This window comes from Aspergillus terreus, genomic scaffold (assembly GCF_000149615.1).
Source record: "Aspergillus terreus NIH2624 scaffold_4 genomic scaffold, whole genome shotgun sequence".
NCBI classification, from domain to species: Eukaryota; Fungi; Ascomycota; class Eurotiomycetes; order Eurotiales; family Aspergillaceae; genus Aspergillus; species Aspergillus terreus.
In genome coordinates, this window is record NT_165927.1 from 151,915 (window position 1) to 174,632 (window position 22,718).

At 49.6% G+C, this 22,718-nt stretch overlaps 5 protein-coding genes across 5 annotated transcripts; 1 reads left to right on the forward strand and 4 right to left on the reverse strand.

Annotated features, from left to right (window-relative positions):
• Nucleotides 1-1,054: 1,054 nt before the first annotated feature.
• Nucleotides 1,055-2,653, forward strand: ATEG_02837 (FAD-dependent oxidoreductase; the record flags this gene model as incomplete). Its single annotated transcript, XM_001212015.1, has 4 exons — nt 1,055-1,193; nt 1,286-1,854; nt 1,914-2,254; nt 2,341-2,653. The coding sequence occupies 4 exons, from the start codon at nt 1,055-1,057 to the stop codon at nt 2,651-2,653; spliced, it is 1,362 nt and encodes a 453-aa protein (XP_001212015.1).
• A 1,507-nt stretch (nt 2,654-4,160) lies between these two features.
• Nucleotides 4,161-4,508, reverse strand: ATEG_02838 (uncharacterized protein; the record flags this gene model as incomplete). The annotated part of the gene is made up of 2 exons (XM_001212016.1): nt 4,161-4,345; nt 4,391-4,508. The coding sequence occupies 2 exons, from the start codon at nt 4,506-4,508 to the stop codon at nt 4,161-4,163; spliced, it is 303 nt and encodes a 100-aa protein (XP_001212016.1).
• A 5,173-nt stretch (nt 4,509-9,681) lies between these two features.
• On the reverse strand, nt 9,682-12,080 carry ATEG_02839 (uncharacterized protein; the record flags this gene model as incomplete). Its single annotated transcript, XM_001212017.1, has 4 exons — nt 9,682-10,453; nt 10,509-10,618; nt 10,667-11,440; nt 11,499-12,080. 4 exons carry the CDS (start codon nt 12,078-12,080, stop codon nt 9,682-9,684), a joined length of 2,238 nt encoding a protein of 745 aa, XP_001212017.1.
• A 656-nt stretch (nt 12,081-12,736) lies between these two features.
• Nucleotides 12,737-15,962, reverse strand: ATEG_02840 (uncharacterized protein; the record flags this gene model as incomplete). Its single annotated transcript, XM_001212018.1, has 4 exons — nt 12,737-12,986; nt 13,052-13,693; nt 13,743-13,813; nt 13,896-15,962. 4 exons carry the CDS (start codon nt 15,960-15,962, stop codon nt 12,737-12,739), a joined length of 3,030 nt encoding a protein of 1,009 aa, XP_001212018.1.
• Nucleotides 15,963-17,284: 1,322 nt separating this feature from the next.
• On the reverse strand, nt 17,285-21,446 carry ATEG_02841 (uncharacterized protein; the record flags this gene model as incomplete). The annotated part of the gene is made up of 3 exons (XM_001212019.1): nt 17,285-18,730; nt 18,789-21,107; nt 21,156-21,446. 3 exons carry the CDS (start codon nt 21,444-21,446, stop codon nt 17,285-17,287), a joined length of 4,056 nt encoding a protein of 1,351 aa, XP_001212019.1.
• Between the last annotated feature and the right edge of the window lie 1,272 nt (nt 21,447-22,718).

Consider the following 22,718-nt stretch of genomic DNA (forward strand, 5'->3'; position numbering starts at 1 on the left):
TGGCTGATATGGAAGGATTCCTCAGAAGTCGACATGAATCGGACCGTCTTTCTCCTTCGCGATGGAAAACGATCTCGAAGCGAGATATGGGCAAGTTTGTTCAGAATAGATCAGGAATGTTACGGCAAATCTTAGGAATGAATTGACTTCACTAACTCATAATGCTGGACATCCCTATGCTGGTTATGGAAATGTGAGCAGACACTGTTAGAGGAGTGTGTGCTGGCAGCGAAGCAGACTGCGTAGGCCAATGGCAAGCCTACGCCAACGAAGAAGCTAAGCTACCATAACCTAGGCTTTCTGATGGCCTACGCTTTATGCCTAAAGTTCCCACAACGGTCTTGATGCTTCGTAGGTGGGACGCCGCTGCAGTGGAATCTCGACGCACAAGTATTGCGACTGTCTTGCACTTAGACAGAATCTCTGTGTGCAGCAATGGAAGGAAAACGGAAGTTGTGGCATAGGATGTCCAACTTGCTGCGGATAGTAAATATCCCCTTGTTTAGACAGTAGTGAGCAGAGCTCTCGTACTTCCGTTTGTCAACATTACCAATTTGCCGATGATTTTCCGAACCCTCAAATTTATATTTATGGCAACGTAGTTCTATACAGTAGTTCGATGCCTAAGATCTTCCTCCCCGTTCATAGTATAACTCAATCTGGAATCGGAGAGTGCGTGAGTTCCGAAATGCCGCTTATTAAGTCGTGGACCCTGCGGCTCTACGTCTTTCTTACCTGGTACGACAGTTTGGATTCCCCACAGCGGCATTTATGTAGGCAAGCTCCGGACTATAGTAGAGACATTTATTGTACACCGCATGGTGTGGGATTATGGCACAGCTACCCAATTGGATGACCCAATATCGCTAAGTCAGCGGATACAGCACCAACCCGATCTTCCGGACGGGCCATCTAGGTACCGGAGCCGTCTGTTCCTGCCGATCTCTCAGTGTATTGGGTACATCCAACACACGAACAACATGAACCCTTTAAAAAGCGGGCAAGGGTCCAACTTAAAACAAACCATCTTTCATCGGCCCGCGCAATTTCAACCATGGAACGAGGAGAAGATACCGGAATCTCCATTCTTGTTGTCGGGGGTGGCATTGCAGGTTTAACCTTCGCTATTGAGGCTCACCGGAAGGGTCACAATGTCCAGGTTATCGAACAACGACTCCGTGGGGAGACTGCGGGTAAGAACCGTCTTCAACTCCTTCGCATCTCTATACACATCACCGTGCTGTACATACTAGCTCATTGAGTGGCGCATTAACCCTTGGTGTAGGCGAACTCATTGTGATTACAAGCCCTGCCCTCCAGACCCCGAAGAAATGGCCGGGTTTCATGGAACGGGCGAGACGAGAGGCAGTCACCCCGACGATTGTTATGAAAAAGTTCGACGGGACTGTGATCGGATCCTTCCCTATGGGTATTGCAGACGACCCATCTCTACCCATCTATCGATCAAAGCTGCATAACTTGCTCTCCGAGTACGCCGAGCAGCTCGGCATCCCGATAGAGTTCTCTGCGACTGCTTCAGAATTCTTCGAAACGGACGACCATGGTGGTGTGGTCCTGTCTGATGGGCGCCGTCTCACGGCTGACGTAGTGGTGGCGGCCGATGGAGTTGGCTCCAAATCGCGGGCATTGGTCGTTGGCAGCAACGACCCCCCAATCAGCTCAGGATTCGTGCTTTATCGTGTCACATTCCCGGTAGCACCGGCCCTCGAAAATCCAGTCATCGCAGCGGAGCTTGGAGGATTCAATGACCGCACATTCCTACACGCAGGTCCGGGGGCACACATCGTTACTTGCAAAACTGCGGAAGAGATTTGTTGGCTGCTCACTCGCAAGGTATGTGCCCGTCACGTTCCACGGCTTGTGCTGTGCGGTTGTATACTAACCTCACGTAGGAGGAAGGCAGTGTTGCCGAAGAAGACTGGGTGAAGACAACAACGATCGACAAGGCCCTCCAGGCTGTCGAGAGCTGGGAGCCGTTCGTGACCGAGCTTATCAAGGCAACACCCAACCACCGCGTTCTTGACTGGAAGCTTATGTGGCGTAACCCTCAACCGCGCTGGACGTCACCTGGCGGCCGCGTCGTCCAGGTCGGTGATGCCGCACATTCATTTCTGCCGACCTCAGCCAGTGGTGGGACTATGGCCATGGAGGATGCGTATTCTCTGGCAGCGTGCTTGGATATTGCCGGGAGGAAGGATGTATCTCTAGCAACGAAAGTGCATAACTACTTGAGGTATGTGGCAGCCAAAGAGTCATATTTCGCTGCCGGATTTAAGGAGTAGATGCTACAGGCGCTGATAACACACACGTTAATAACAGGTTTGAGCGAGTCTCGTGCGCCCAGAAAATGGGTTTCAAAAACCGCGAGTCCTTCCACAACACCGACTGGGATGCCGTCGCCAAGAAACCCCAGTTATTCGGCAAAATAGCTGGAGACTGGCTGCTACGCCATGACCCAGAGCAGTACGCATATGAGAATTACGGCAAATGTGCGGAGCACCTCCTTAAGGGTACGCCATTCAAGAATACGAACTCTGTACCTGGCTACACATACAAGCCATGGACTGTCAAGGAGCTTCTGGACGCTTCGGAGAGTGGCAAGCCTGTTGAAGATGAAGGAGACTGGTCCTAAATGTAAAGGAAATCATCAGTGGGCTGGACATGATATAGATGAGAAAGATATATATATTAGATCTTCTTCGCTGCCTCTATTGGGCAATCAAAGTTTCTCGCATGTTAGATGTATGTCCAAGCTTTAAATAGCGCTTATAAATGAGTATAAATAAGAGAGACCTACGGAATCTATCAATCTTGGGAATCTCTACTTTAATCAGGGCAAGGTGAAAGAGAGCAAGGAGATGTACTAGCGAGCCCTAGTAGACATAGAGAAAGTATTTAGTCCTAACCATTCGGAAACTTGCCCAGCGGCAAACAATCCGCTGTCTCTTACTATCCTCCGTACTAATTAAAATAGCCCTCATTACCCAGTTACTGTTACTCAGGCTGCACCGTATATACTGCTAGACGCCCTCAGGGGCAACTCAGCAAAACACCGACGTAAAAGAGATATCTTATATAATACTCTCCGTCGATAGTTCCCAGATACTAGAGAAGTTATACAAGTTTCCTGAACGAGTTTTTGCCGACTGGAGGCTCGGGACTCGTCCGAACATATATCACCAGGAATGCGCCATGATTCCACTAGGACCTTTTCAAGTGAAACCCGTTGCTGGCTGGGTTAGTCCTCACGATCGATGTGCCAATCATAGATTCTGCTTTATTGATCCATCCTCTGCCCAAACCTCCCACTCATATTTTTCTGTAGGTATTCTTGGAGGAACAGCAGGGTCGCAAGGTGGGTTGCCGATGAGAACCAGGCGAGCATGGCTATCAGCTTCCAATGATAGAATGATAGACTGCATCAAAGTTGGGAGTAGCCGCCGATAACGATGGAAAGACCGGTCACTAGCTGCTGGTCGCTCATTGCCAACACGAGCTCGGGTAACGATTAACGTCCGGTGCTGCCGTCTTCGATGAGAGACGTATCCTTACCGTCTCTAGGGTTGGGACCCATTGCAGTGGTGGCGGCCATATTCCTAATATCCTCCGTGCCGCTTTCCTCAACGAGCTGTCCAGGAGAGCCGCGTCGTCGTCGATTGATGGGTTTGACGACGCAGCAACATATCGAAGTACCAAAAACAAGAGTGTTGTCCAACCGGAGGCGATGAATCCGATCACAACCTTTGCATATTTTGAGTTCCTGTATCGCAACGCCCATAGAAGGTCACCTAACCCTATCCCCGAGATATCGGGCTTCGGCTCTAACTCGTGATGGGCATGAATTGAACAGTTAAAGGCTTTGCATGACATTATGTGGAGTAAGGAAACGTGTTTTATCCAGCAGAGCAACGCTGGGAGAAGAGCTGATGTCATCGCTCTGCCACGTAGCATTATGCACCATTATGCCCGGGCAAAAACTGATCGTCGAGTCAATTGCCCGTTCGAAGGGCTAGGGATGGAAAAGGCAAGTCTGCCCTGGGGGCCGGGGGCATAACGAGTGATCTCGCATCGAGAAACAGGAGCGGACGCTGGATGGATTTGAGCCTTAGGTAGATATCGATGTAACTCCTGAGTGGATCTTAGTGCTCGTAGCCATTCCATGTATCATGTTTTAATTTGGCTTTGGAAGTAGCCTCCTTCTTCGCCTGCTCCTTCAGTACTCGTCGTAGAAACTTGCCAGTAGCACTCTTGGGGGTCTGGTCTATGAAGTGCACACCTCCGCGCAGCTTCTTGTGGTAGGCGACTTTGCCGCTCAACCATTCAGCTATATTAGAGGCCTCTTGCTCAGCGCTAACGCCGGATAACTTACTCTTGCGACTAGGTAGCGCTTCGGTTCTATCTCTTTCAACCCCAATTAAGGCAACATCTTCAACGGCCAAGTGGTCAATCAGGCGCCCTATCTTAGTCGCATATCTAAAGGAAGCCATTAAGCACGACATCAAACGATACGCGCTAGGAGGTCGTCTCAAGGCTACAATTGAGGAGCCCGATTTGTGGGGCTACTCTATATGCAAAATCGATCTTCAACACCAGCTTGTTGAAACACAAGCCCTATTCAATTACCTATCCTGTACCTCCCTAGCTAAGGTTCTACTTCCCCATCTGAAGAAAGACCATTAGAATGGCAGAATAACTGCAAAGAATCAGCAATTTGGGGCCTGGAAAGACCTGAACAGATGCGTTTGAACTACTTACGCCGCGGTTGCCGCCAAAGACTTATATGACTTAGCATATGTCCTAAAAACAACTAACGCCAAGAACAAAAGAATAAAAATAGTGATAACTACCAACTTAAGGGCAACAGGCCTTATAAATGCTAGAATCCAGATAGACGCGATAAATATAACCAGTCCGGTTACAACGATGGTAAGCGTTATAAACTAATCGATTCGGCTATTAGACGAGTAATAAATATACTGTCGGATATAAAGGGGTAGATCTAAGGACTAGGGCTTTTATCGCCAGAGTTTAAAGAATCGAAAATAAGAGGACCGCTCAAAGAGACACTGTAAAGGACTTCGATCTTTAAGCACTAGAGCGAAAAGATTATTCTTATCAATATACATCCGTTCTTCGGACATAATAGCTCCATCATAGTTGTAGAACCAATTCTTTAGACTAGTAATATCCTTTTCGGCCGCGGATACTCATATCTTAAAGTAGATATACCGGTAGAGATATCGGTCTTCCATATCAGCACATGTCCTCCGTCCAAAACCTTAGAACATACTATATTCTTCTAGTTTTCGACAAGCCTCCCATATAAGATCCACTCAAGCTTACTGTGTGTCCTACCGGAATAACACGTTATTCACATCAGAGGCGTCGCGTTAGCTACAGGACCTATCGATCTCGTCTAAGGATTCTTCTATCTAAGATAGTTTATCTTACAAGGCCAAGATTTCCCGGGGGTTCAGACGATCAAAACGTCGGAAATTACAGAAATCGCTGTCAGAAGCAAGGAACGTTGAAAAATTATAATATCCTTCCAGGTCCACGTTAATATACGTTTATCAAGGGTTTCAGTGTTTGTGAGGCTCACCTATATATTTCCAGGGCTTCTAGTCCAGCTCCTCCTGTATTAAAGGCTGTATAGAAGATCTTGAGAATATGCGTTTTGTAGTATCTGAAGATATCGAGACGGCCGTTGTAAAAGAAGAGACCGGGAGTATTAATATCGACGGTACGCTGCCTCCGTCTAGGCGTTAATTAGGAACATCGTATGTTGCCATTATCTCTGAATACAACGGGTTGGTAAATGAGCTGTCGACTCTGATGGAGACGGCATGTTCTAGCATAGTGCTAACAGCCAGACAGAAAGTGATGTAAACCTGGCACACGAGGCTAAATCTTTCCCGCCTCGGTAAGCCGCTAATTCGTGCAATCTTAATGCAGGCGCCGACGCCCAACTCACCGAGCTCAGCCTTGGACGTCCGGAAAGTAGGCAAAATAGGCCAAATAAGGCTGTGCGTCGGCACTCAAAATCTCCCTTTCCTTTCAATTCGAGCAGTTCCGTTCCTTCTCTTCTTTCCTCCCCCTTCTTCCTGTAAGTGATCCGTTATTCTGCCGGTTCCCATGCCCCTCGAGACCAGCTACACTACCGATCCTCAGCACCGGAGTCATAGAGGGGTTAAAAAGACGGTAATTAAACAACGTCCTACAGACACTACCGAAGAACCACACGATTTTAGAAACCTTAAACACACCGCCAAACCCTTCGAGATTCAGTTACAGAGTCCAAGCGGCAGAGCCCACGCAGGAGAAATCTCCCGGCGAACCGAACGGCAAACTAGTACACTACCGCCTCCAGAGATGCCGAGACAAGAAGGGCAGATTCCCCCAAACACGTCCAGTCAAAGAAGACAGCAAGCAACGGCTCCAGGAGACAGGTCCAACAGCGACTCTAACTCCAACAACGATAACCGGAGAGGCGAGTCTGGGCCAGGGGAAGGCATAGAGGCCATTCGTCAAGGAAAGCACCCTGCCCAGATCACTTCAGATCATCTACAGAAGAAGATAGACAAAGAAAGTCGCCTTCTTCACAAAGATAAGCTAAGAAACTTCAAAACATACCACAGATGCTTCGGTGGCTGAGGGGATACAGAGCACAAATAAATCAGGGCTCAGACGTGACATCTCAGCAACGCAAGATGCTACAGAAGAGACCCCCCAGCGGCCTGTCCGAGGCTGTTAGATCAGAGATCTCCGATATAATGCTGCAATATATAGATAAATTCGACAAGGCCGTCTTTAATAATTCCCTGGCTATATTCATAAGACAGAATAACCCCTCACATCCCATCTCTGGTACAGGTAAGATAAACAGTTACAAATTCAAATCTTATTTCAGAAGGATATTACGTTCGGAATAAGTCAAATATAAGTTTGTCGAAGTAGCCGGGCCTATCCCAGACTTTGCCCTCAAACTCATTGATACCAGTCTCATAAAACTTTGTCGTCGCCCTTACTCTCCTATTTTCCGTATTCTCATCAAAGACAATAGGTCGATACATACGGAATTGGTCTCTCCATACCTGCTTCAAGCCCTTAGATAGCAGTAAAAATAGAAACTATTTAAGGAGGACTTCTTCTGTTCCCATTCTAATTCTTATTATAGTCATTAGTAGCGTTACCAGCGGGGAGCGACAAAGCTTACCTACAATAGCGTTTTTCGTGTGCGGATGACCGGTAAAACTGACAGTATCTGGTCGTCTACAGATAATGACCCTCGGTTTCAGTCGTTTTTAGACAAGCATCTGGCAGCAAAGCAGCAGGAGGAAGAGGATCTAGACATCATGATCGATCCTGCGGAGAATAATCTGGATTGACGTATGCACATGTCTTATAGCACCTTACTACCTATCAGCCACTGGCTCCAAGTTGCTTCTGCTTGTTCAATTGCTATACCTGCTTTCTTGTTTAGTTCTATACTGTTATTAATATCTCTTATCGTTATGCTGTGTTCTAGACTATGTGATGGGGCGTAGGAGGCAGCGACAGGTACAGTTGCTGATTCAAGGACTAACTGAGGTCCTCGCCAAGTCAAGATGTAGAACTACGGCTTGGAAATTGTGTCGGTATTGCCTTTCATCATATTTCAGATGGTTCTAGTGAAACGTGGGGAAGAACAGAGTTCGGATCGCCTTACCAAACTATAGATCTAACAGATGCAATCAGATCTAACCGAATATCCTATATCCCGTCAGCACGGAGTCACCACGGGTTGTAAATCGTAATATGCTAAGGTGTAGAGCCTCCACGCATATATCAGCCAAGAGGGACGTACAGGCTGCAAGAATGAAACTGGTTCACTCGGTGGCCCTTCAACCGCTAGTATAGGTATACCCGAGTCGGGATCCTACATCACCCCGGCGGCCACTTTACCCATAAACGGACGGCGGGTCATCACATATCCACTGACTATAAAAAGTATATAAAAAAAAAACATACAACAGCAGGGATTCGCTGGTGGTCACCCACCCAACTACTAACCTGCCGGCGTGTGGCTTAAGTACGGCTGAGCGGACGGGAAGCCCTGTTTTCCACACCCTGTGGTCGTATGTACTAAACTTTTATAGTATAAGGATGATATGGAGTGTCAGTTAGATATAATTGGCAGTCAAGACTGCACAATGACATGGAGAAATCTCTTTAGACTATAGCCCATGTCAGATATCTCTGCCATATCCCCCACTCTGAGACCAAGTATGCTTCTAGCACGACTCAGCGACTAGCAATAATCCGCCACGCATGCATTGTACTTCGCCGGATAGCAAGCATTAAAGCACGACCCATTGCCGCCACAGCTCGAGTTGCATGATCTGGAAGCTAGACTCGAGCAGTCGCTCTTACAGGACCCTGTACTCTTTTAGTATCATCGTCATTGCACACCACAGCCTGTGCGTGATAGACTCGAGGAGGGGTGGGGGGCGTACGTTTTTCAAGCGCCGGTCCGGCAACTGGAGATGCAATGGCAAAGCCTGCGAAGGCGAGGGCGAGGATTGCGGTGAACTTCATCGCGACGAATACACGTTGGCTGTCGTGGTTGGTGGGCTGGTTGGTCGCTGTGGAACTGGGGAGGGATGTTCAGCTGTTGATGATGATGTTGAGAGGGCTGGAGGTAGCATGGTATTTATAAGTTTCTCTCTCTCGTCCTGACTCCGTACTTCAGACGGACATTCGGGCCGTGCTGGCGATGAGGGACGTATGTCCCGCTTGAAGATGACCCAAATTGGTTCACCCACAGCACGATCGAAGTATATGGATGCGGAGGTATGCGCCATCATGTGGCTATCTCGTATCCGGATGCCATTCAATTTCCAGGCCAAGTACTTCCCATACTAGATTGAACACGGAGAGGACGTTGAAGCTCGTATTGAAAGTCAGATGGAATAGCTTGACTCAGTTGAATTGATTGCACTTTCTTTCTCAATATTATATCCTAATACCAACGATGGCCACACATTCTTCCCGCTCAGGAGTATTCCATAGTACACGTGTACACTTTCCAGCTCAGCAGTAGAAGATAAGGACTGAAGGACATACATAGTATCCAACGCGTTATTCGGGTAGCCTTGTTTGTTGGTGGATTTGTTCGGTCCCAGGGTATCTGATGATGGTATATATCCTGCTCATGGAGGTTCAATCGAACAGAACTTTTGAATAGGCTTTATTCTTGACCTTTGCTCTAGTTATCAGAAATACATAGAGACTCATTTGAATAAATGGATTAATAGTAAACCCTGTCAAAAAAGTGATGTTTAAGCACCCGCATGCCATGCTAGTCTGCAAATAACACGGGAACCTGACCCGGCCAAATATATCTAAAATTGTATAGACTAGTCCGCGGTCAGCCTAGGAAGAAGCTTAAGATGATCAAATCATACAACTGCTGAAGAGGCTTCCTTCAGATCACCTAAACACCCAAGCTAGAAAGAAGTTATATTTGCGTAATAAGGGAAGGAAGCGGCACTGACGTTTCTCCTTCGATAGACCTACATAAGATGCATATTGAGAATACTTTTTGCTCGGTCAGTATACTTCAATATAGACATGGAACTCAGCGTCTACAGTCTCCAGCATCAACACCATACTGTACCCTCACACGGTAGTCCTCGGATTCCATTCCGCATCAAGCTCCAGCAGCAACATCCCTCCCACCGTGGGTCCCAACACATCCTCCAAACTCACCAACTTGAACGACGCCAACTCCGCCGTCCCCCCCTCAGCCAACTGATTCGCATCATCATGCACCACCAGCAACCCATGCGGAAAATCAGCATTCAACCGATTCGGCACCCCAGCCACCCCATCCGTATTCGTCACGCCATCAACTCGTCCGTCCTTCGACTCCCCAATCGTAAACGTCATCACATACTCATGCGGCTCTGCCCGCCGATAAACCGAGTACGCACTGACCCCCTGGCAGGATACAACGATGAACCCCTGATCAGCGGTCTTTCCAGGGAGGAGGGTCACGCCCTCGACGTCCGCAAAGAGTGTTCCGTCCCCCGCCTTCGCGACGAGAGTCCCATTACTCGAGCCCGTCGGCTCGGCGTCGTACCGCCACAGGCCGTAGGGCTCTTCGCCGAGGAAAAGGGAGCCGTTTTCTTCGTCGGCGACGCACCCCTCGGGCTGCCCGCCGGTGCCGCCGGTGAAGGTGCGCACGAGCGTGGTGGATAGGGTTCCGTTGGTGCGCGAGGTGAGTTCGTATTGCAGGTATTGCCCGGATTTCGCGTTCACGAAGAGGTATTGCTTGCCGCTTGAGGGGGAGCGGTACGCGCACGAGCCGTAGACGGTGTAGTCCTCAGGGACGGGTTGGATTCCGCCAGGGACCTCGGCCAAAAGGCCGTCGGAAGTGACCTCGAACAGGCTGTAGAGCGTTAGTGGTGGCTCAGTAGATGGAGAGGTAGCGGGTGGGGAAGCACCATAGCGTGTCGTCCGCTCGGCACGCAGCGTAAGCCAGATCGACTGTGCGGTTGCCGAGCTGGAAGCTGTAGATGACATCCACGTTGTTCGGCTCGCCGGCGCTTATGGTCTGCAGGAGATTCCCTTTGAGATCAAAAACAGCAAGCCCAGCGCCCACCTCGGACTTGGTCGTCGTGATGATAGTCGACAGGTTCGGGCTCGTAGGAGAGATCCAGATAGCCGGGTCGTCACCATCTCCGCCGTTGGCATCCGTTTCGTACTTTGCCTCTACACCGATCCAGGAGCAATCGGGGCCAGCCCACGGATCACGGCACTGGCATTCATTGGGTCCCACACAGGATCCGTGTCCGGAGCAGTCATTCGAGCAGGCAACACGGTTGCAGTTACGGCCTGTGAAGCCGGCAAAGCAGGAAAGGCTGCCATCACGATTTCTAAACCCGTTTAGCTTTGACTCAGACTGCGGAGGACGTGCTGAGCGCGGTGTATAGCGGGTGTTTGGCTCAAGACGCAGTTCGGTGAAGACGGGCTCAAGGGAGCTGACGCCGAAGCCCACGCCAGAATCCGACTCAATCGCATAGCTGATCAGTCCGTAGGGGTACTGACTTGAGCTACTCTGGTAGATGGCCGTTCCTGCAATCTCGATGTCCTCGGCTCCAGTCACAGCAAGGGACCCCTTGAGCTCCAGACTGGGCGAGTAGATCTCTATAACGTCTGTCTGTGCCACGAACAGGTAATGTGATCTGTGGGAGACGTAAACCGCCAAACCTGAGATATCGTCACCGACTTCTCCAAACGCCTTGATCTCAGGAGCAACGGTTGACTCTGCCGCCTGAAAACTGTATAACATCGTGTTTTCTGCAGCGAAGTAGACAACCCCCTCAGGGTCAACAGCGCAAGAACTTGGTTCGACGGGCAGCGGGAAAGCTTGGACCTGTAGATACTGATCAGCCCCAACGTGCAGATACAGCAGCGGATACAAGTCCACTAACCTCAAGAATCTCCAGCTCCTTCCGGTTCCCTCTCACGAGAAACTGAACCGCCTGCTTTTTCCCAAGCAGAAAGACATAATCCGCACCCCGCGGACTCCGCCACGTACACAGACACGACCAGTCGCCGAGCACCTTCTTCTTCACACCAGAGATCTCTCGAAGTCCATCAACGTCATACAGACGGATGATCGATTCGGTGGTGGTAATCGACACCAGCAGATCGCGTCCGCCGATGTCGTACAAGACACCTACTACTTTGGTCCGGCCGGGCGTTCGCCGAGCGGTTTCGTTCAGGTTGCGGTCAAGGAGGCCATACGTGCGGAGACCGCCTGTCGCTGCACTTCCGTCGTTTCCGACAAGGAGCGAGTCTTGTGGTCTAGGGCCATAGTAGACAGCAGCCCAGTCGGACTCTATTCCCGCGGTTAGGGCAGAGATGGAGACCTTTACCGTCGGCGCGGACGCAGCCACACTCAGAAAAAGGGCAAAGAGCGATCCAAGAGCACATGCCAGCCTCATCTTGTCGACTTTGTGTCTTTTCCCCCTCAATTGCCGCTTGTTTGCTTCGGGGACTCGCCCGCTCATATAGTCTGGCTGCCAAGATGGCGGGCCAGCTTAGGGATCCTCGTGCTAGACGTGAGTCCGCTCATTGGGTCGGAGGGCGCCCAATGGCACCGGCAGGCTTCAGGGGTCTAGATGAAATGATGAATGGGAGGATTATGTACATTTAAAAAAACATGCTATAGGAGTACCTAGGTCCTCGAAGAGGCAACAGGAGGGACCCGTTACTAAACTTACTATATCCGCGTCGTAAACACACACGAACCGCCGAACAATATTAGCAGAGCGTAAGAAGGTCAATGTCTATGACTGTTTATCCCAAATGAACATTAGCTTAATTAAGCCAGTTTAGAAGATAAACGAATATTCTGGGGTTTTTTAAACCACATATAAAGGAAGACAACACTCCCAGTAGGCAGAATAAGCACTTTCTACGGATCTTGACGAATAGAAATATATCATATCAACAGACAAATCAACCAAAGATTAAGGCATATTTTATTAACTACAGTTAATGGCGGACGAGTTATTCATGAGGTTAAGGAAAATATTAAGCCTACTGAAATGACCCCGCAAGTTCCTGGAATTCGAATCGAAATTGTCAATGCAAAAGCTCTTTGTAGCATCTCACCTATGCGCTGCTAAAGTTGTAATCCTCAGTTCTTGGACGTGATGAAAATTTAATGCAATATGTATACTTTATCGTCCTGGTCATCTCCATTGTCCAGCGTTTCACCATTCATCGCACCGTGTAAATAGCATTCGCCGATAAATCGCGAACGCCCCGAGCCTCGGACGATATATGGAACATGACCACCAAAGAGAATACATATCTCGTCTCCGGGTCGTGCGTGCGCGGGCCCAAGTCCAACCCTCTGATCTTCCGTGAGGAAAAGTCGACGGGTCCGGTTTTCGTTGACCCATCGCTGCCTGCATGCCACTGGGTCAGCGGATCTGATCGGAATATGACAGTGACACAAGCATGGAGGACTCACCTGTAGTGCAAAAGCTCCACGAAGCCTTCCTCAAATCTGGATTCGGGTTCCGGGAAACGGAGCTCCTCAAAGTCAGCGAGATCTTCATTCTGGTCGGCAATTATTGTTTGGGAGAGAGCGTCCCAATAGGTCTCCTCCTTGCTGCCAGGGTACGGCGACTGCCAGGAGGCGCTCAAGTCGCGTAAGAAGAATGACATAATAGGGGTCTCGAGGCAATCATCCGGGACTGCTACATCGTCGTCGAACTCGACCAGAGTCTTAATCGTCGAGACGCGTCTTCCCTTCAACCCCAGCTCTGTCGGATTCTCGGACGGCTCAAGGGATACAGGACGACCACCCACTGCATCAAAGCTTCTCTGGGCTTTCTCAATCGATCCGTAGTTGGCATCCATTGCCGTGAACTCGGATGCCTGCAGCCGCCGCCTCCGTTCTGCGCCAGCACCCGAGAAGGTCAAGGGGTCTGCACGCTCCGAGGTTCCAAACAGGATAGGTCGTTGTTCCCAGGATCTACGCCAATCGGGGACCCATGATGGAAGGCAGGATTCTTCGGCAGAGTGCTGAACGGCGCTCAAGGCTCGCAGGTCACGCCGTGACTCAATCAGGACCCTAGCTACATGCGTAAAAGCTTCGACTGCTGTTAAGCTATAGTCAGCAAGCATGCGGCCGGATTTCCCTCAGTGGATAATCCGACGACGGAGTAGACTTTGTCAACGGGCAAGGTTGTTTGGCTGTCCCTCTGAACTTCAAGAAGAGACAGCAAGTCTAAGCCTGGTTTGCTAAACAATCTCTGCCCTTTGATGAGCGAGCCGAGTCGCGAGATAGAGCTCGTCGCGGCCCGCCATACTTCCGACTTAAGCTCCCTTTCCCCAACCAGATGATAGAACTTGGCTATAGTGTCCCAAGGAATGGAGTACATTTCTGGAGAGCCTAAGTTGAAGGTCCCACTGTACACGGTGGCATTATTGGAACAGACAATCTCCTGATAGATCCAAACCCGGTTAAAGTACGGATGGTCTAGAAGGGAGGCAAGCGGTCGAGTTGATTGATCCCACAAATCGTGGTAGGAGCCGGTACGAAGAGCTCTCTCTTTCTTCCAGGTGAGATACTCGACAAGGGAGAAAGCATGTCCCAGGTCGTCTCCCTGGCCAAGCCAAATCAGGACACTCGATGCAGATCTGTAAATTTCCGTCATATTTTGGACCTGCATGCTCTTCTCCGCGATATTTTCTTGGTCAATACAGATCGCGTCCACCCATAGTACCCGAGGGCTTTTCTCATCGCGCAGGTAACGCAGGGCCCAGGATAAATTTTCCCGAACAAGGACTCTCTGTCCCGAAATCCAGATGTCACAGCTGGGGCTGTCACAGCCCCAGAGGTAGGACAGGGCTTCGTATTGGGAATGCCGGGATGTGTAGTTGATAACGTCCAGGGAACAGCAAATTGGATCTTCGAAGCCACCTGCGTGCAACGTTAACACTCTAGTGCTTCGAGGGCAAGCTAATTGCTGTGAATGGGGCGAATTGGAAGCGATATGGGATGGCGCCCTTCGCGCTTGGTCCAGCAGCGTCTGCTTCCATTGCTCCAGGGCAAGAAGGTGGACAATCTGTTGCTGATTGTGCGCCCTGGCTAAGTCCAGGACTGTTAGCCCGTTCTGGCATCGGAGATTTGTCTTCGCACTAGCATCGAGAAGCGTTTGGACCGCATCGACGCATCCTTCCATCGCGGCCAAAGCGATAGGAGTATAGCCATCATTATCCTCGGCCTCCACATTACTTCCCGCCTCTATCAACATTTCCACCGCGTAAGCGTACCCTTGCTGGGCTGCCAAAGCCAGTGGACTACGTCCCTTGACATTGACGGAATTCAAATTTGCTCCCATGCTGAGGAGAGCGTTGATTACTTCGGTCTGGGCATGCGCAGCTGCCACCGCTAACAAGCTGTCGCCATTAGCATCCAGTTGCTCGAGATCAGCGCCGCCATCTTTATTCTCCAGCTCGAATAAAAGCCAAAGTACATCAATCTGCGCGTACTCCGCAGCCAGGGCCAGTGGCGTTTTACCAGCGTTATTGGTCATGCGCAGGGACGTAGGCGCTCTCTCAACGAGGCACCGAACAGTATCAACATCCCCGAGGCGAGCAGCCAGAGCCAGTGGAGTGTTCCCATAGTTATCTTGAGTTATCACGGCCGCACCCGTGGCTATCAACAACTCGATTGTTTTTATAGATGACCGGCATTGCGCGGCACGAGAAAGAGGTGTGCACCCGTCCTTATCTCGAATATTTATGTCTGCGCCTGCCCCTAGGAGAAGTTGCACGACCTCCTGCTTGTCCTGGCCATCGCAGGCGTGCGAGAGAGCAGTCCACCCGGATCTGTCAGCACAAGAGACGTCAGCCCCCCGCCCCAAAAGGAGCTTCACTGTAGCTGCTTTGCCGGCGAAAGCGGCAAGAGTCAAGGCTGTCTCGTCTCTTCCTGACCGGGTGTTCACCTTGGCTCCGTTGTCGAGGAGCACACGAACGTGATCTGCGACGGACATGAGGGCGGCCAAATGCAAGGCTGTCCGACCATGCGGCTCATCCCGGGCTCCAATATCTGCTCCGTGATCAATTAAGAGCTGAACCGCGGAGGCACAGCGCCATCCACTGGCTGCGTAGCGGAGGGCTGTCCCAGTTGCGCTTGCGCCCAGGCTGAATAAGATTTGAATCGCGACAACATCATTTTGCTCTGCGGCCCAGTGCAAGGCTGCTTGGACATCCATTCCCCCATCGTTAATGTTAAACCCGTTCCCCAGAAGTCGCCATATGGCCTTTCGATTCTTGTCACTTTGAAACTGGGATGACTTGCTTTTTGGCCCGTTTGGGTCTCCCTTGGCTGGGGGTTCAGGAGACCAACTGCGATAGGTCATTTCCGCCATCATGCCCGGACGTGAGGACCTGGAGCGAGCCCAAATATGATTGATTCTCTAGAAATAGAGGATGAGAGGACATTCAATGCTGATGTGTGACGGACGATTCGCGAGCACATAAGCAGACATCCCCGATGACTCTCCACAACATAACTTCACTGCTTACGCCAAGCCCTACGCGCCCAATGCAGCCATAGTTCCTCACCATGCAGTAACAAAATGTGGAGTTGAAACCATGATTGGGCAAGGGTTAGGCCTGGCACTATCTACACCCACCACAATAAAGCCCGAGCTCGAGTATATGGGTCTAAGTAGGTGCATCTAAGGGTGTAATCTGGTGCGTAATGTTGGCGCTCGCGCGACTACTCCGTAGCGCCAGTGCACTATAAAAATGTGCAATTCTGTATGAATCCTTATATCTTTGGTGTGATATTCCTTTCGTGGCGCTAAAAGATTACCTAGCAAGGAATCCGTATGATTCTATTGCGCTTCGTCTGACCTTGTAAAACAGTTGGGCAACTTGGCTTATGCACTTCGCTACGGTCCATACTAAGCAGCAGGAATATCTGCGTTTGCCAGTAATAAGATATAGAGCCTCTATTGACTAGTACTGGTTTTTGACTAGATACACGTGATTTCGGACTAGCGTTCCCAGGTCAGCCAGATTTAACAACGAGATTCGTTCAAGGGTTCAGAGATAGGTTACTTCTATATACCGAGCCTTGCATTATGAAGACCTTATCGTTGGTTGAAACCACTTATTGCTGGTACGCGGACTTGTCCCTGAGTTATCGGAGTGCGGCACTAAGTACTATAATGACTAATAAGATACTGCACTGCAGCCTTTCGAATTATAGACGTCGTCAGGATCCAACAGAGACTTTCCCACTGGGGTACTTAGGCCCAGGGAAACCATGTAATCTTATGGCAACCTAATCGATCTGTTATTTGGAAAGTCGCATATCACTCGTATTCATTTTGGCTAATTGCAAGTTCTTAATGCATCACCGAGCCTTGGAAGAGATTTCCCAATAGACTAGTTTTGCACATAGTAGAATATTCCCTACCTACATTTCACTGCGTAATGTGCAAAAGTTGTGCAGAACACATCGATCGTATCACATTAGCGAGATAGTATTATGTCTAGACTCTACCTTCACCAGACTGGGCGGTCTGGGATTGTAGCTCCAACTTCCCTGACTGGACTATAACCACGACCTGATCTTCACCAAAGACAACCCATTTTGTCTTCTCCCATTGTTTCTCTCCATCCCTTCGACATCCTGCAAGTGCGTTGGCAAACGTGATGACAATAGCTATGGCTAGCATTATCACGTTTTCTTCAAGCGATAGTCGTGGGCGATCTTACTCCTCCACTTGTCCATATGGATGAATTTACCGTCCCACGGCACATGGTCCTTGGGGACAGTTTTCAGCAAAGTTTCATCCAATTTAGGGATCGTAAAGCCCTCATGCGTGCTGCGACAGATGTTTTTATCCTTGACGTTCTGGCGGCATTCTTCCCTCAAAACCACGTTGATGCAATCCATGCACCACCACATCTCCCCAGGCGACAGCCATATATGGCCGCACTTGCAGGAACAAGGGATCGAGAACCTGCCAGCTGGGCTCGCAATCTTCATCATGGCAAGGGCGGTGGTGGCATTCCGCTCGTCTTTGAATGGGATCATAGCATAGAGGATCTTCTGGAAGGCGAACATGTCGTTGGTAGGGTCGCCGTCCGACAAAAGCTCCGTGGCCATTTGCAACGTGTTATGGGCTGCTCTCAAGGCTGCGGCCTCGTTTTCAGCGATGCGGTGATACCGTGCAGCATAGAGGCTGAGCGGGAGGCGCATTTGGGTTTCTTTGACTTGTTCAGGTATGATGCTGCTCATCTTGCCCAGCCACATCTCTGCCTCGGCCATCTTGTGAGCGTCCCTAGCATTTGTGGCGTTTCGCAGGTAGATTGCTCCCAATCGATAGCCAACGCGGAAGAAGGCGGAAGCCGGATCCTCATCTGTATAGACAACATCTGCTGCGGCCGCTTCCAGCAACTCCAGCACGTTTGCGTTGGAGTCGGATGGCTTTGCGGAACGAGCGCTAGCATAGGCTTCGCGAAGATAAAACAAGGCCCCGTACCACTGGTTTTGCCTGGCATACTCTATCACAGGATCGTATACCTCATCAAGAAAGTCAAAGTTCTGTTCGCCAACTGCAGCGTGCAGAACGGCCGTATGTAGCTCCTCGGCCCGAGCTTTATGGACGAACATTGGACCCAAATGCGATTGCGAGTGCATCTTGCGTAGCAATTCTATGATGTCGTTCCATCGTGCCCCGTTGTCATATCTTTCCAGAATGGAAACCACAGTCGTGTATCGGTCGGCGCCATGCTCCACACAAGCTGAGTACCACACGGCTGCCTTGTCAAAGTTTCCATCTTCCCAGTAGGCATGGCCAACAGGCTCGGCCATATCAGAAAGGAACTCTTTGTGCTCTTTCATCCATTCCACATCTTTCTCGCAACGTCGGTAAAGATCCTTCAGGATCCGACGGCGCTTGTCATTGGATTCGCTGAGTTGAGCTTTGACTAGGGACGCTCGCCAGTTCTTATCGTCCATGTGGAGTGCCTCTCGACATCGACTTGCAGCCTGGTCCTTCTTACCGTTCAAGAAATATAGCAGAGCCATCTGGGAATGCCAGATTGAATTTTTCTTTGCAACTCCGAGCTTTTTCTGGCACCAGTCTTCAATGTGCTCCAGAGTTGGGTCCTCCACAGACTGTATGTGCCGCGTTAGCCACCAGAAACCGACTGAAATATGGAATGGGAAAACTCACCTTAGAGACTAGTTTGGAAACTATTTCGAGTGCAGCGAGTGTGTCATTCTTCGAGGCCTCGATTCGGAAGCAATATTGCGCCATTCGAGCGAAGATGCCCTCCACCATAGTCTCCATAGGCACATGTCCGTCATGCATCACTTGCTGAAGCCAGTCATCGTCCAGCATTTCAACGGAGGAAAGATATTTGAGCCATGAACAAATGAGGTCGATCGTCTTTTCGTCGAATATCCAGGGCGGGAGTTCTGGATGCTGCTTCTTTGCCCATAGAAGATTGTCGATAGCATAGCCAGTGCGGAATAGTTTTAGCAGATCACTACCAACCCCGCGTTTCCACTTTGAATCAATCATCGCGAGGTTGTTCACATTGGCCATGTGGCCAACAAGCTGGCGGGCTGCATATCCTCGCAAGATGCGCAGGTTTTGACCTTCTTCGTTGGCCAACACAAAGATGCATACGCGAGCGAGCCTGAAGTTGGCTGTATTGGGGTCTTCTTGGAAAATCTCCTCTTGTGGGGTCAAGATCTTCTCGAAATGCGCTTTCAGCTGGAGCTTGTCGATGAGCCCCGGGGGGCAGACGTTGCCGAGAAAATGATTGAGAATGCCAATCTCGCTCGGGTTCACCACCTCATTCTGATCCTGACGAGTTTTCGCCTTGGTGGCTCGCATAGGAATGTAGTCCAGCATACTTTCCGATCGGAAATCGACAAGCCCGTCATTGTCAATCTCAAATAGCAAAAACTTCCTCAGTCGATCCTCCAGACGAAGCAATGAGACGGCCTTATTGTGGAACTGCAGCACTGCGTTCATCTTCTCGGCTGTCATCTTCTCGCGGGCGAACGTGATCCACAGGATAATTTCGTTGATCTCTCCCAATTCATGAGATTTACGACTTCTATTCAGCTCCGCGATATCAGCCCTGACGTTCTGGCTGAGAGTCTTCGTTGGACCATCCAGAGCCTTGAAGATATCCTTGTCAAGATCCAAGGAGCTAACCTCGTCGAGAATGTTGCTGATGGTGTAATAGTTCCTCTGGGGTCGGTTTTGTAATTTGGACTGCACCTCTTTGCGAATCCTGAGTACTTGGTTGTCTCCTCTGTCTGATAGACCACGCATTCTGTCTAAGCGGTAATCAATGTACAGCTCCAGATCCTTCTTGTTGTCTTGCATGGAAATTGTTGGACAGTGGATGTCATGCTTTCTCAGCTCGTCGATCGTCTGCGGTGTGGCCGTGAAGGCAACCCGAACAGAGCTTTTCTTGAGTTTCCTAAGCTTCTGGAGGAAGTGTAGAACGCCCTCGTGAACAAAGCCATTCTTGTCGCCAAGCTTGTTGATCACGATATAAAAGGTTGCGTTGACGTTACTCAACTCTTCGTGATTATCAAGGAGAAGCCGAGTCAACAGGTGGTTGGCCTCAATGTGTCTCCCGTCGCACGTCGTAGCTGCGGATTGCATATATGATGCGTCGCTGGCAGCGAATTGCCAGATAATCGCTTTGTACATGTCAATGTTCGAAGTGGCATTCTTGCTATCCAGAAAATAGAATGCCACGAGATTTCTGGAGTTGCTCCCTTTGTCCGGTGCACTGGCCCGCAAATGACTGATAATGGTGGAAGATACGAAGCTCTTGCCCGAGGCTTCTGGACCAACAATCCCTAGGATGGGTTCATCTCCATCCTCCTTCGCCCAGGCCTTGAATCTCGGGCTCTGAAGCGCCCACTGGCCAGTGCCATCCACGCGATGATTGTGGATTCTTTGCCAAGTCGTTCCCCAGGTTGGAATAGGGGCGTACTCGATGCTATTCCATTTGTCGTCGGTCATCTCAAAGCTGAGGGTCTCGAGGAGAAGTCTTCTGTCTTTCTTGTCCCTTTTCTCCTTGGCTCGCTCGCTCTCGCCCTGTTCCAAGATATTGTGATTGGCTTTGGCGAAATCCCTGGCCTCTCGCGTGGTCTCCAGAGTAGCGAGCGCGACTTCCATGCTTTCTTTTTTGGTGAGATTCTCCATGGTTCCCAGCATCTCAGTAAACTCATTAATGTCAAGGAACGCGCCCTTGGCCATCGTTTTGATCCGAAACAGGCGATCACTCCGGATGCGCAATGCTTTCGTGCACACCTTTGCGAAGTGCTTCAAAACATCACAGGACAATTTAGTCAGGCCGGCAGTCATTTGGTTGCCCTGCGCGTAGCGGGACAAGCGGCCCAAATATTCGAGGCATTGTGAGAAAACTTCATGGAGTGACGCAAAAGCGCTCTGGTAGTTTTTATACGCATGGATGATAAAGCTGAGGGCATTATAGCATTGTCCAGCCGGGGCAAACACCTGCGTGCAATCAGTCGCGTCCTCCCTGTCCAGGTCTCTGACACATACCTGAGATGCGGCGCTGGCCACCATATCACCCACCGTTGCAATGGCAGTAAGGGTGCGGTCAAAGACTTCCTTGAGTTTGGCCCATTTCTCGCCTTTCTTGCGGTGCCCAGTTTCTATTCTTTCCAAGTTGGCCTGCACTTGCTCGGCCTTCAAGTTCTCGTCGTACTCCATACGCCACAAGTCTGCGTATTTTTTAATCTGCTGGCCCATATCCAGCCAGACTTCTGCCAACTGTCTGTTGAGCTCCTCGTTCACCCCACGGGGGATGGCATCGGCCGTCACGAGGGCCATGGTTGATCTTGCGCTTTGTGTAGTCGCAAGTGCTCGGAGAGGGTCAACCAGGGGTGAGATTCGGAACGAAGTTATAGGCAGAGGGTGCATGGGCTCAGCTGAAGGGTTGTTCGTGGCGCGGAGATCGGCAGTCAATGGTCTCATCTAATTTGTCACTGTGGTGTAGGTTCGCGATTGGGGATCGGCGGTTACATAGTACTCGCCTGTCAACTTTTAGGCCACATAAAGAAGAAAGTAAGAAAAAACAAACCAAGCGAAAAGGACAGTGGAGGAAACACTAACAGCCACGAGTATACAAGGGAGCAATATGACTTCACATACCCCCTGATATAGGACGTGGTCGCATCTTCTGATATTATAGCGATCAGCATGTCGCTCAGGATTGTCCACACTGTTCTTGCTGTGACCGTCCTGATTGGAATAGACCCACTAATTTAGATAGAGCTAATTCGCGAACATGTTCATCTCCACGCCAGGGATCGGATCAACAGAACAATGGCTTGTCCCTGCCCCACGGATGGTTTGGCTCAAAGCTCATAGTGCACTGCGCCCCTGAACACAGGATTAATCTCCAGGGTATATAGTCCTAAAATAACTAATAATAGACACTATTCAAGAGCATGGCGCATAATATTTTGTTATTTATCTAACTATACCCGTTGTAATTAATATGATATTTAATATATATAATATAATGCAGAGAAATAGATATAATATTTATATTCTCTGTTTTTATTATTATCCTTGGAGTCGCCTTAGATATACTACTATTATCTAGGCTATTATAAATAACTTACAGACCGGGAACTGTGCGACTACTGCGAATCTGATTAGGCTGTATTTTAGGTAGTGGGTGGACTATCGGCCCATGTATACCTACAATATACTATATCCGCGTCGTACAGAGTAAATGAACATGCCAAGAACGGTCTTGGCACCACTGGTGATGATTAAGCAATGCAACCACCTGCATAACTACCTAGTACATAGTCACATCTTTAACCAAGATTTCGGGATAGAATAGGACAAAAAGAGAGTTACGCTGGATTTAGAGCAGAGCTATCCAAAAACGAAATATAGGAGATAAACTAATCTTACTAAATAATAGACCGTTAACCCGCCGTATTAATGATTAATTTATCTTTATGGACGGGATATGGAGAGTAGGCCAACCTTGCTAAGTAATGACCTGTTAACTTACTGCGTTAAATCGACCTTTGATTTGGTAATAGTAGTGCGGTCGAGTGTCTTCCCTTTTCTAAGTACGGCCTT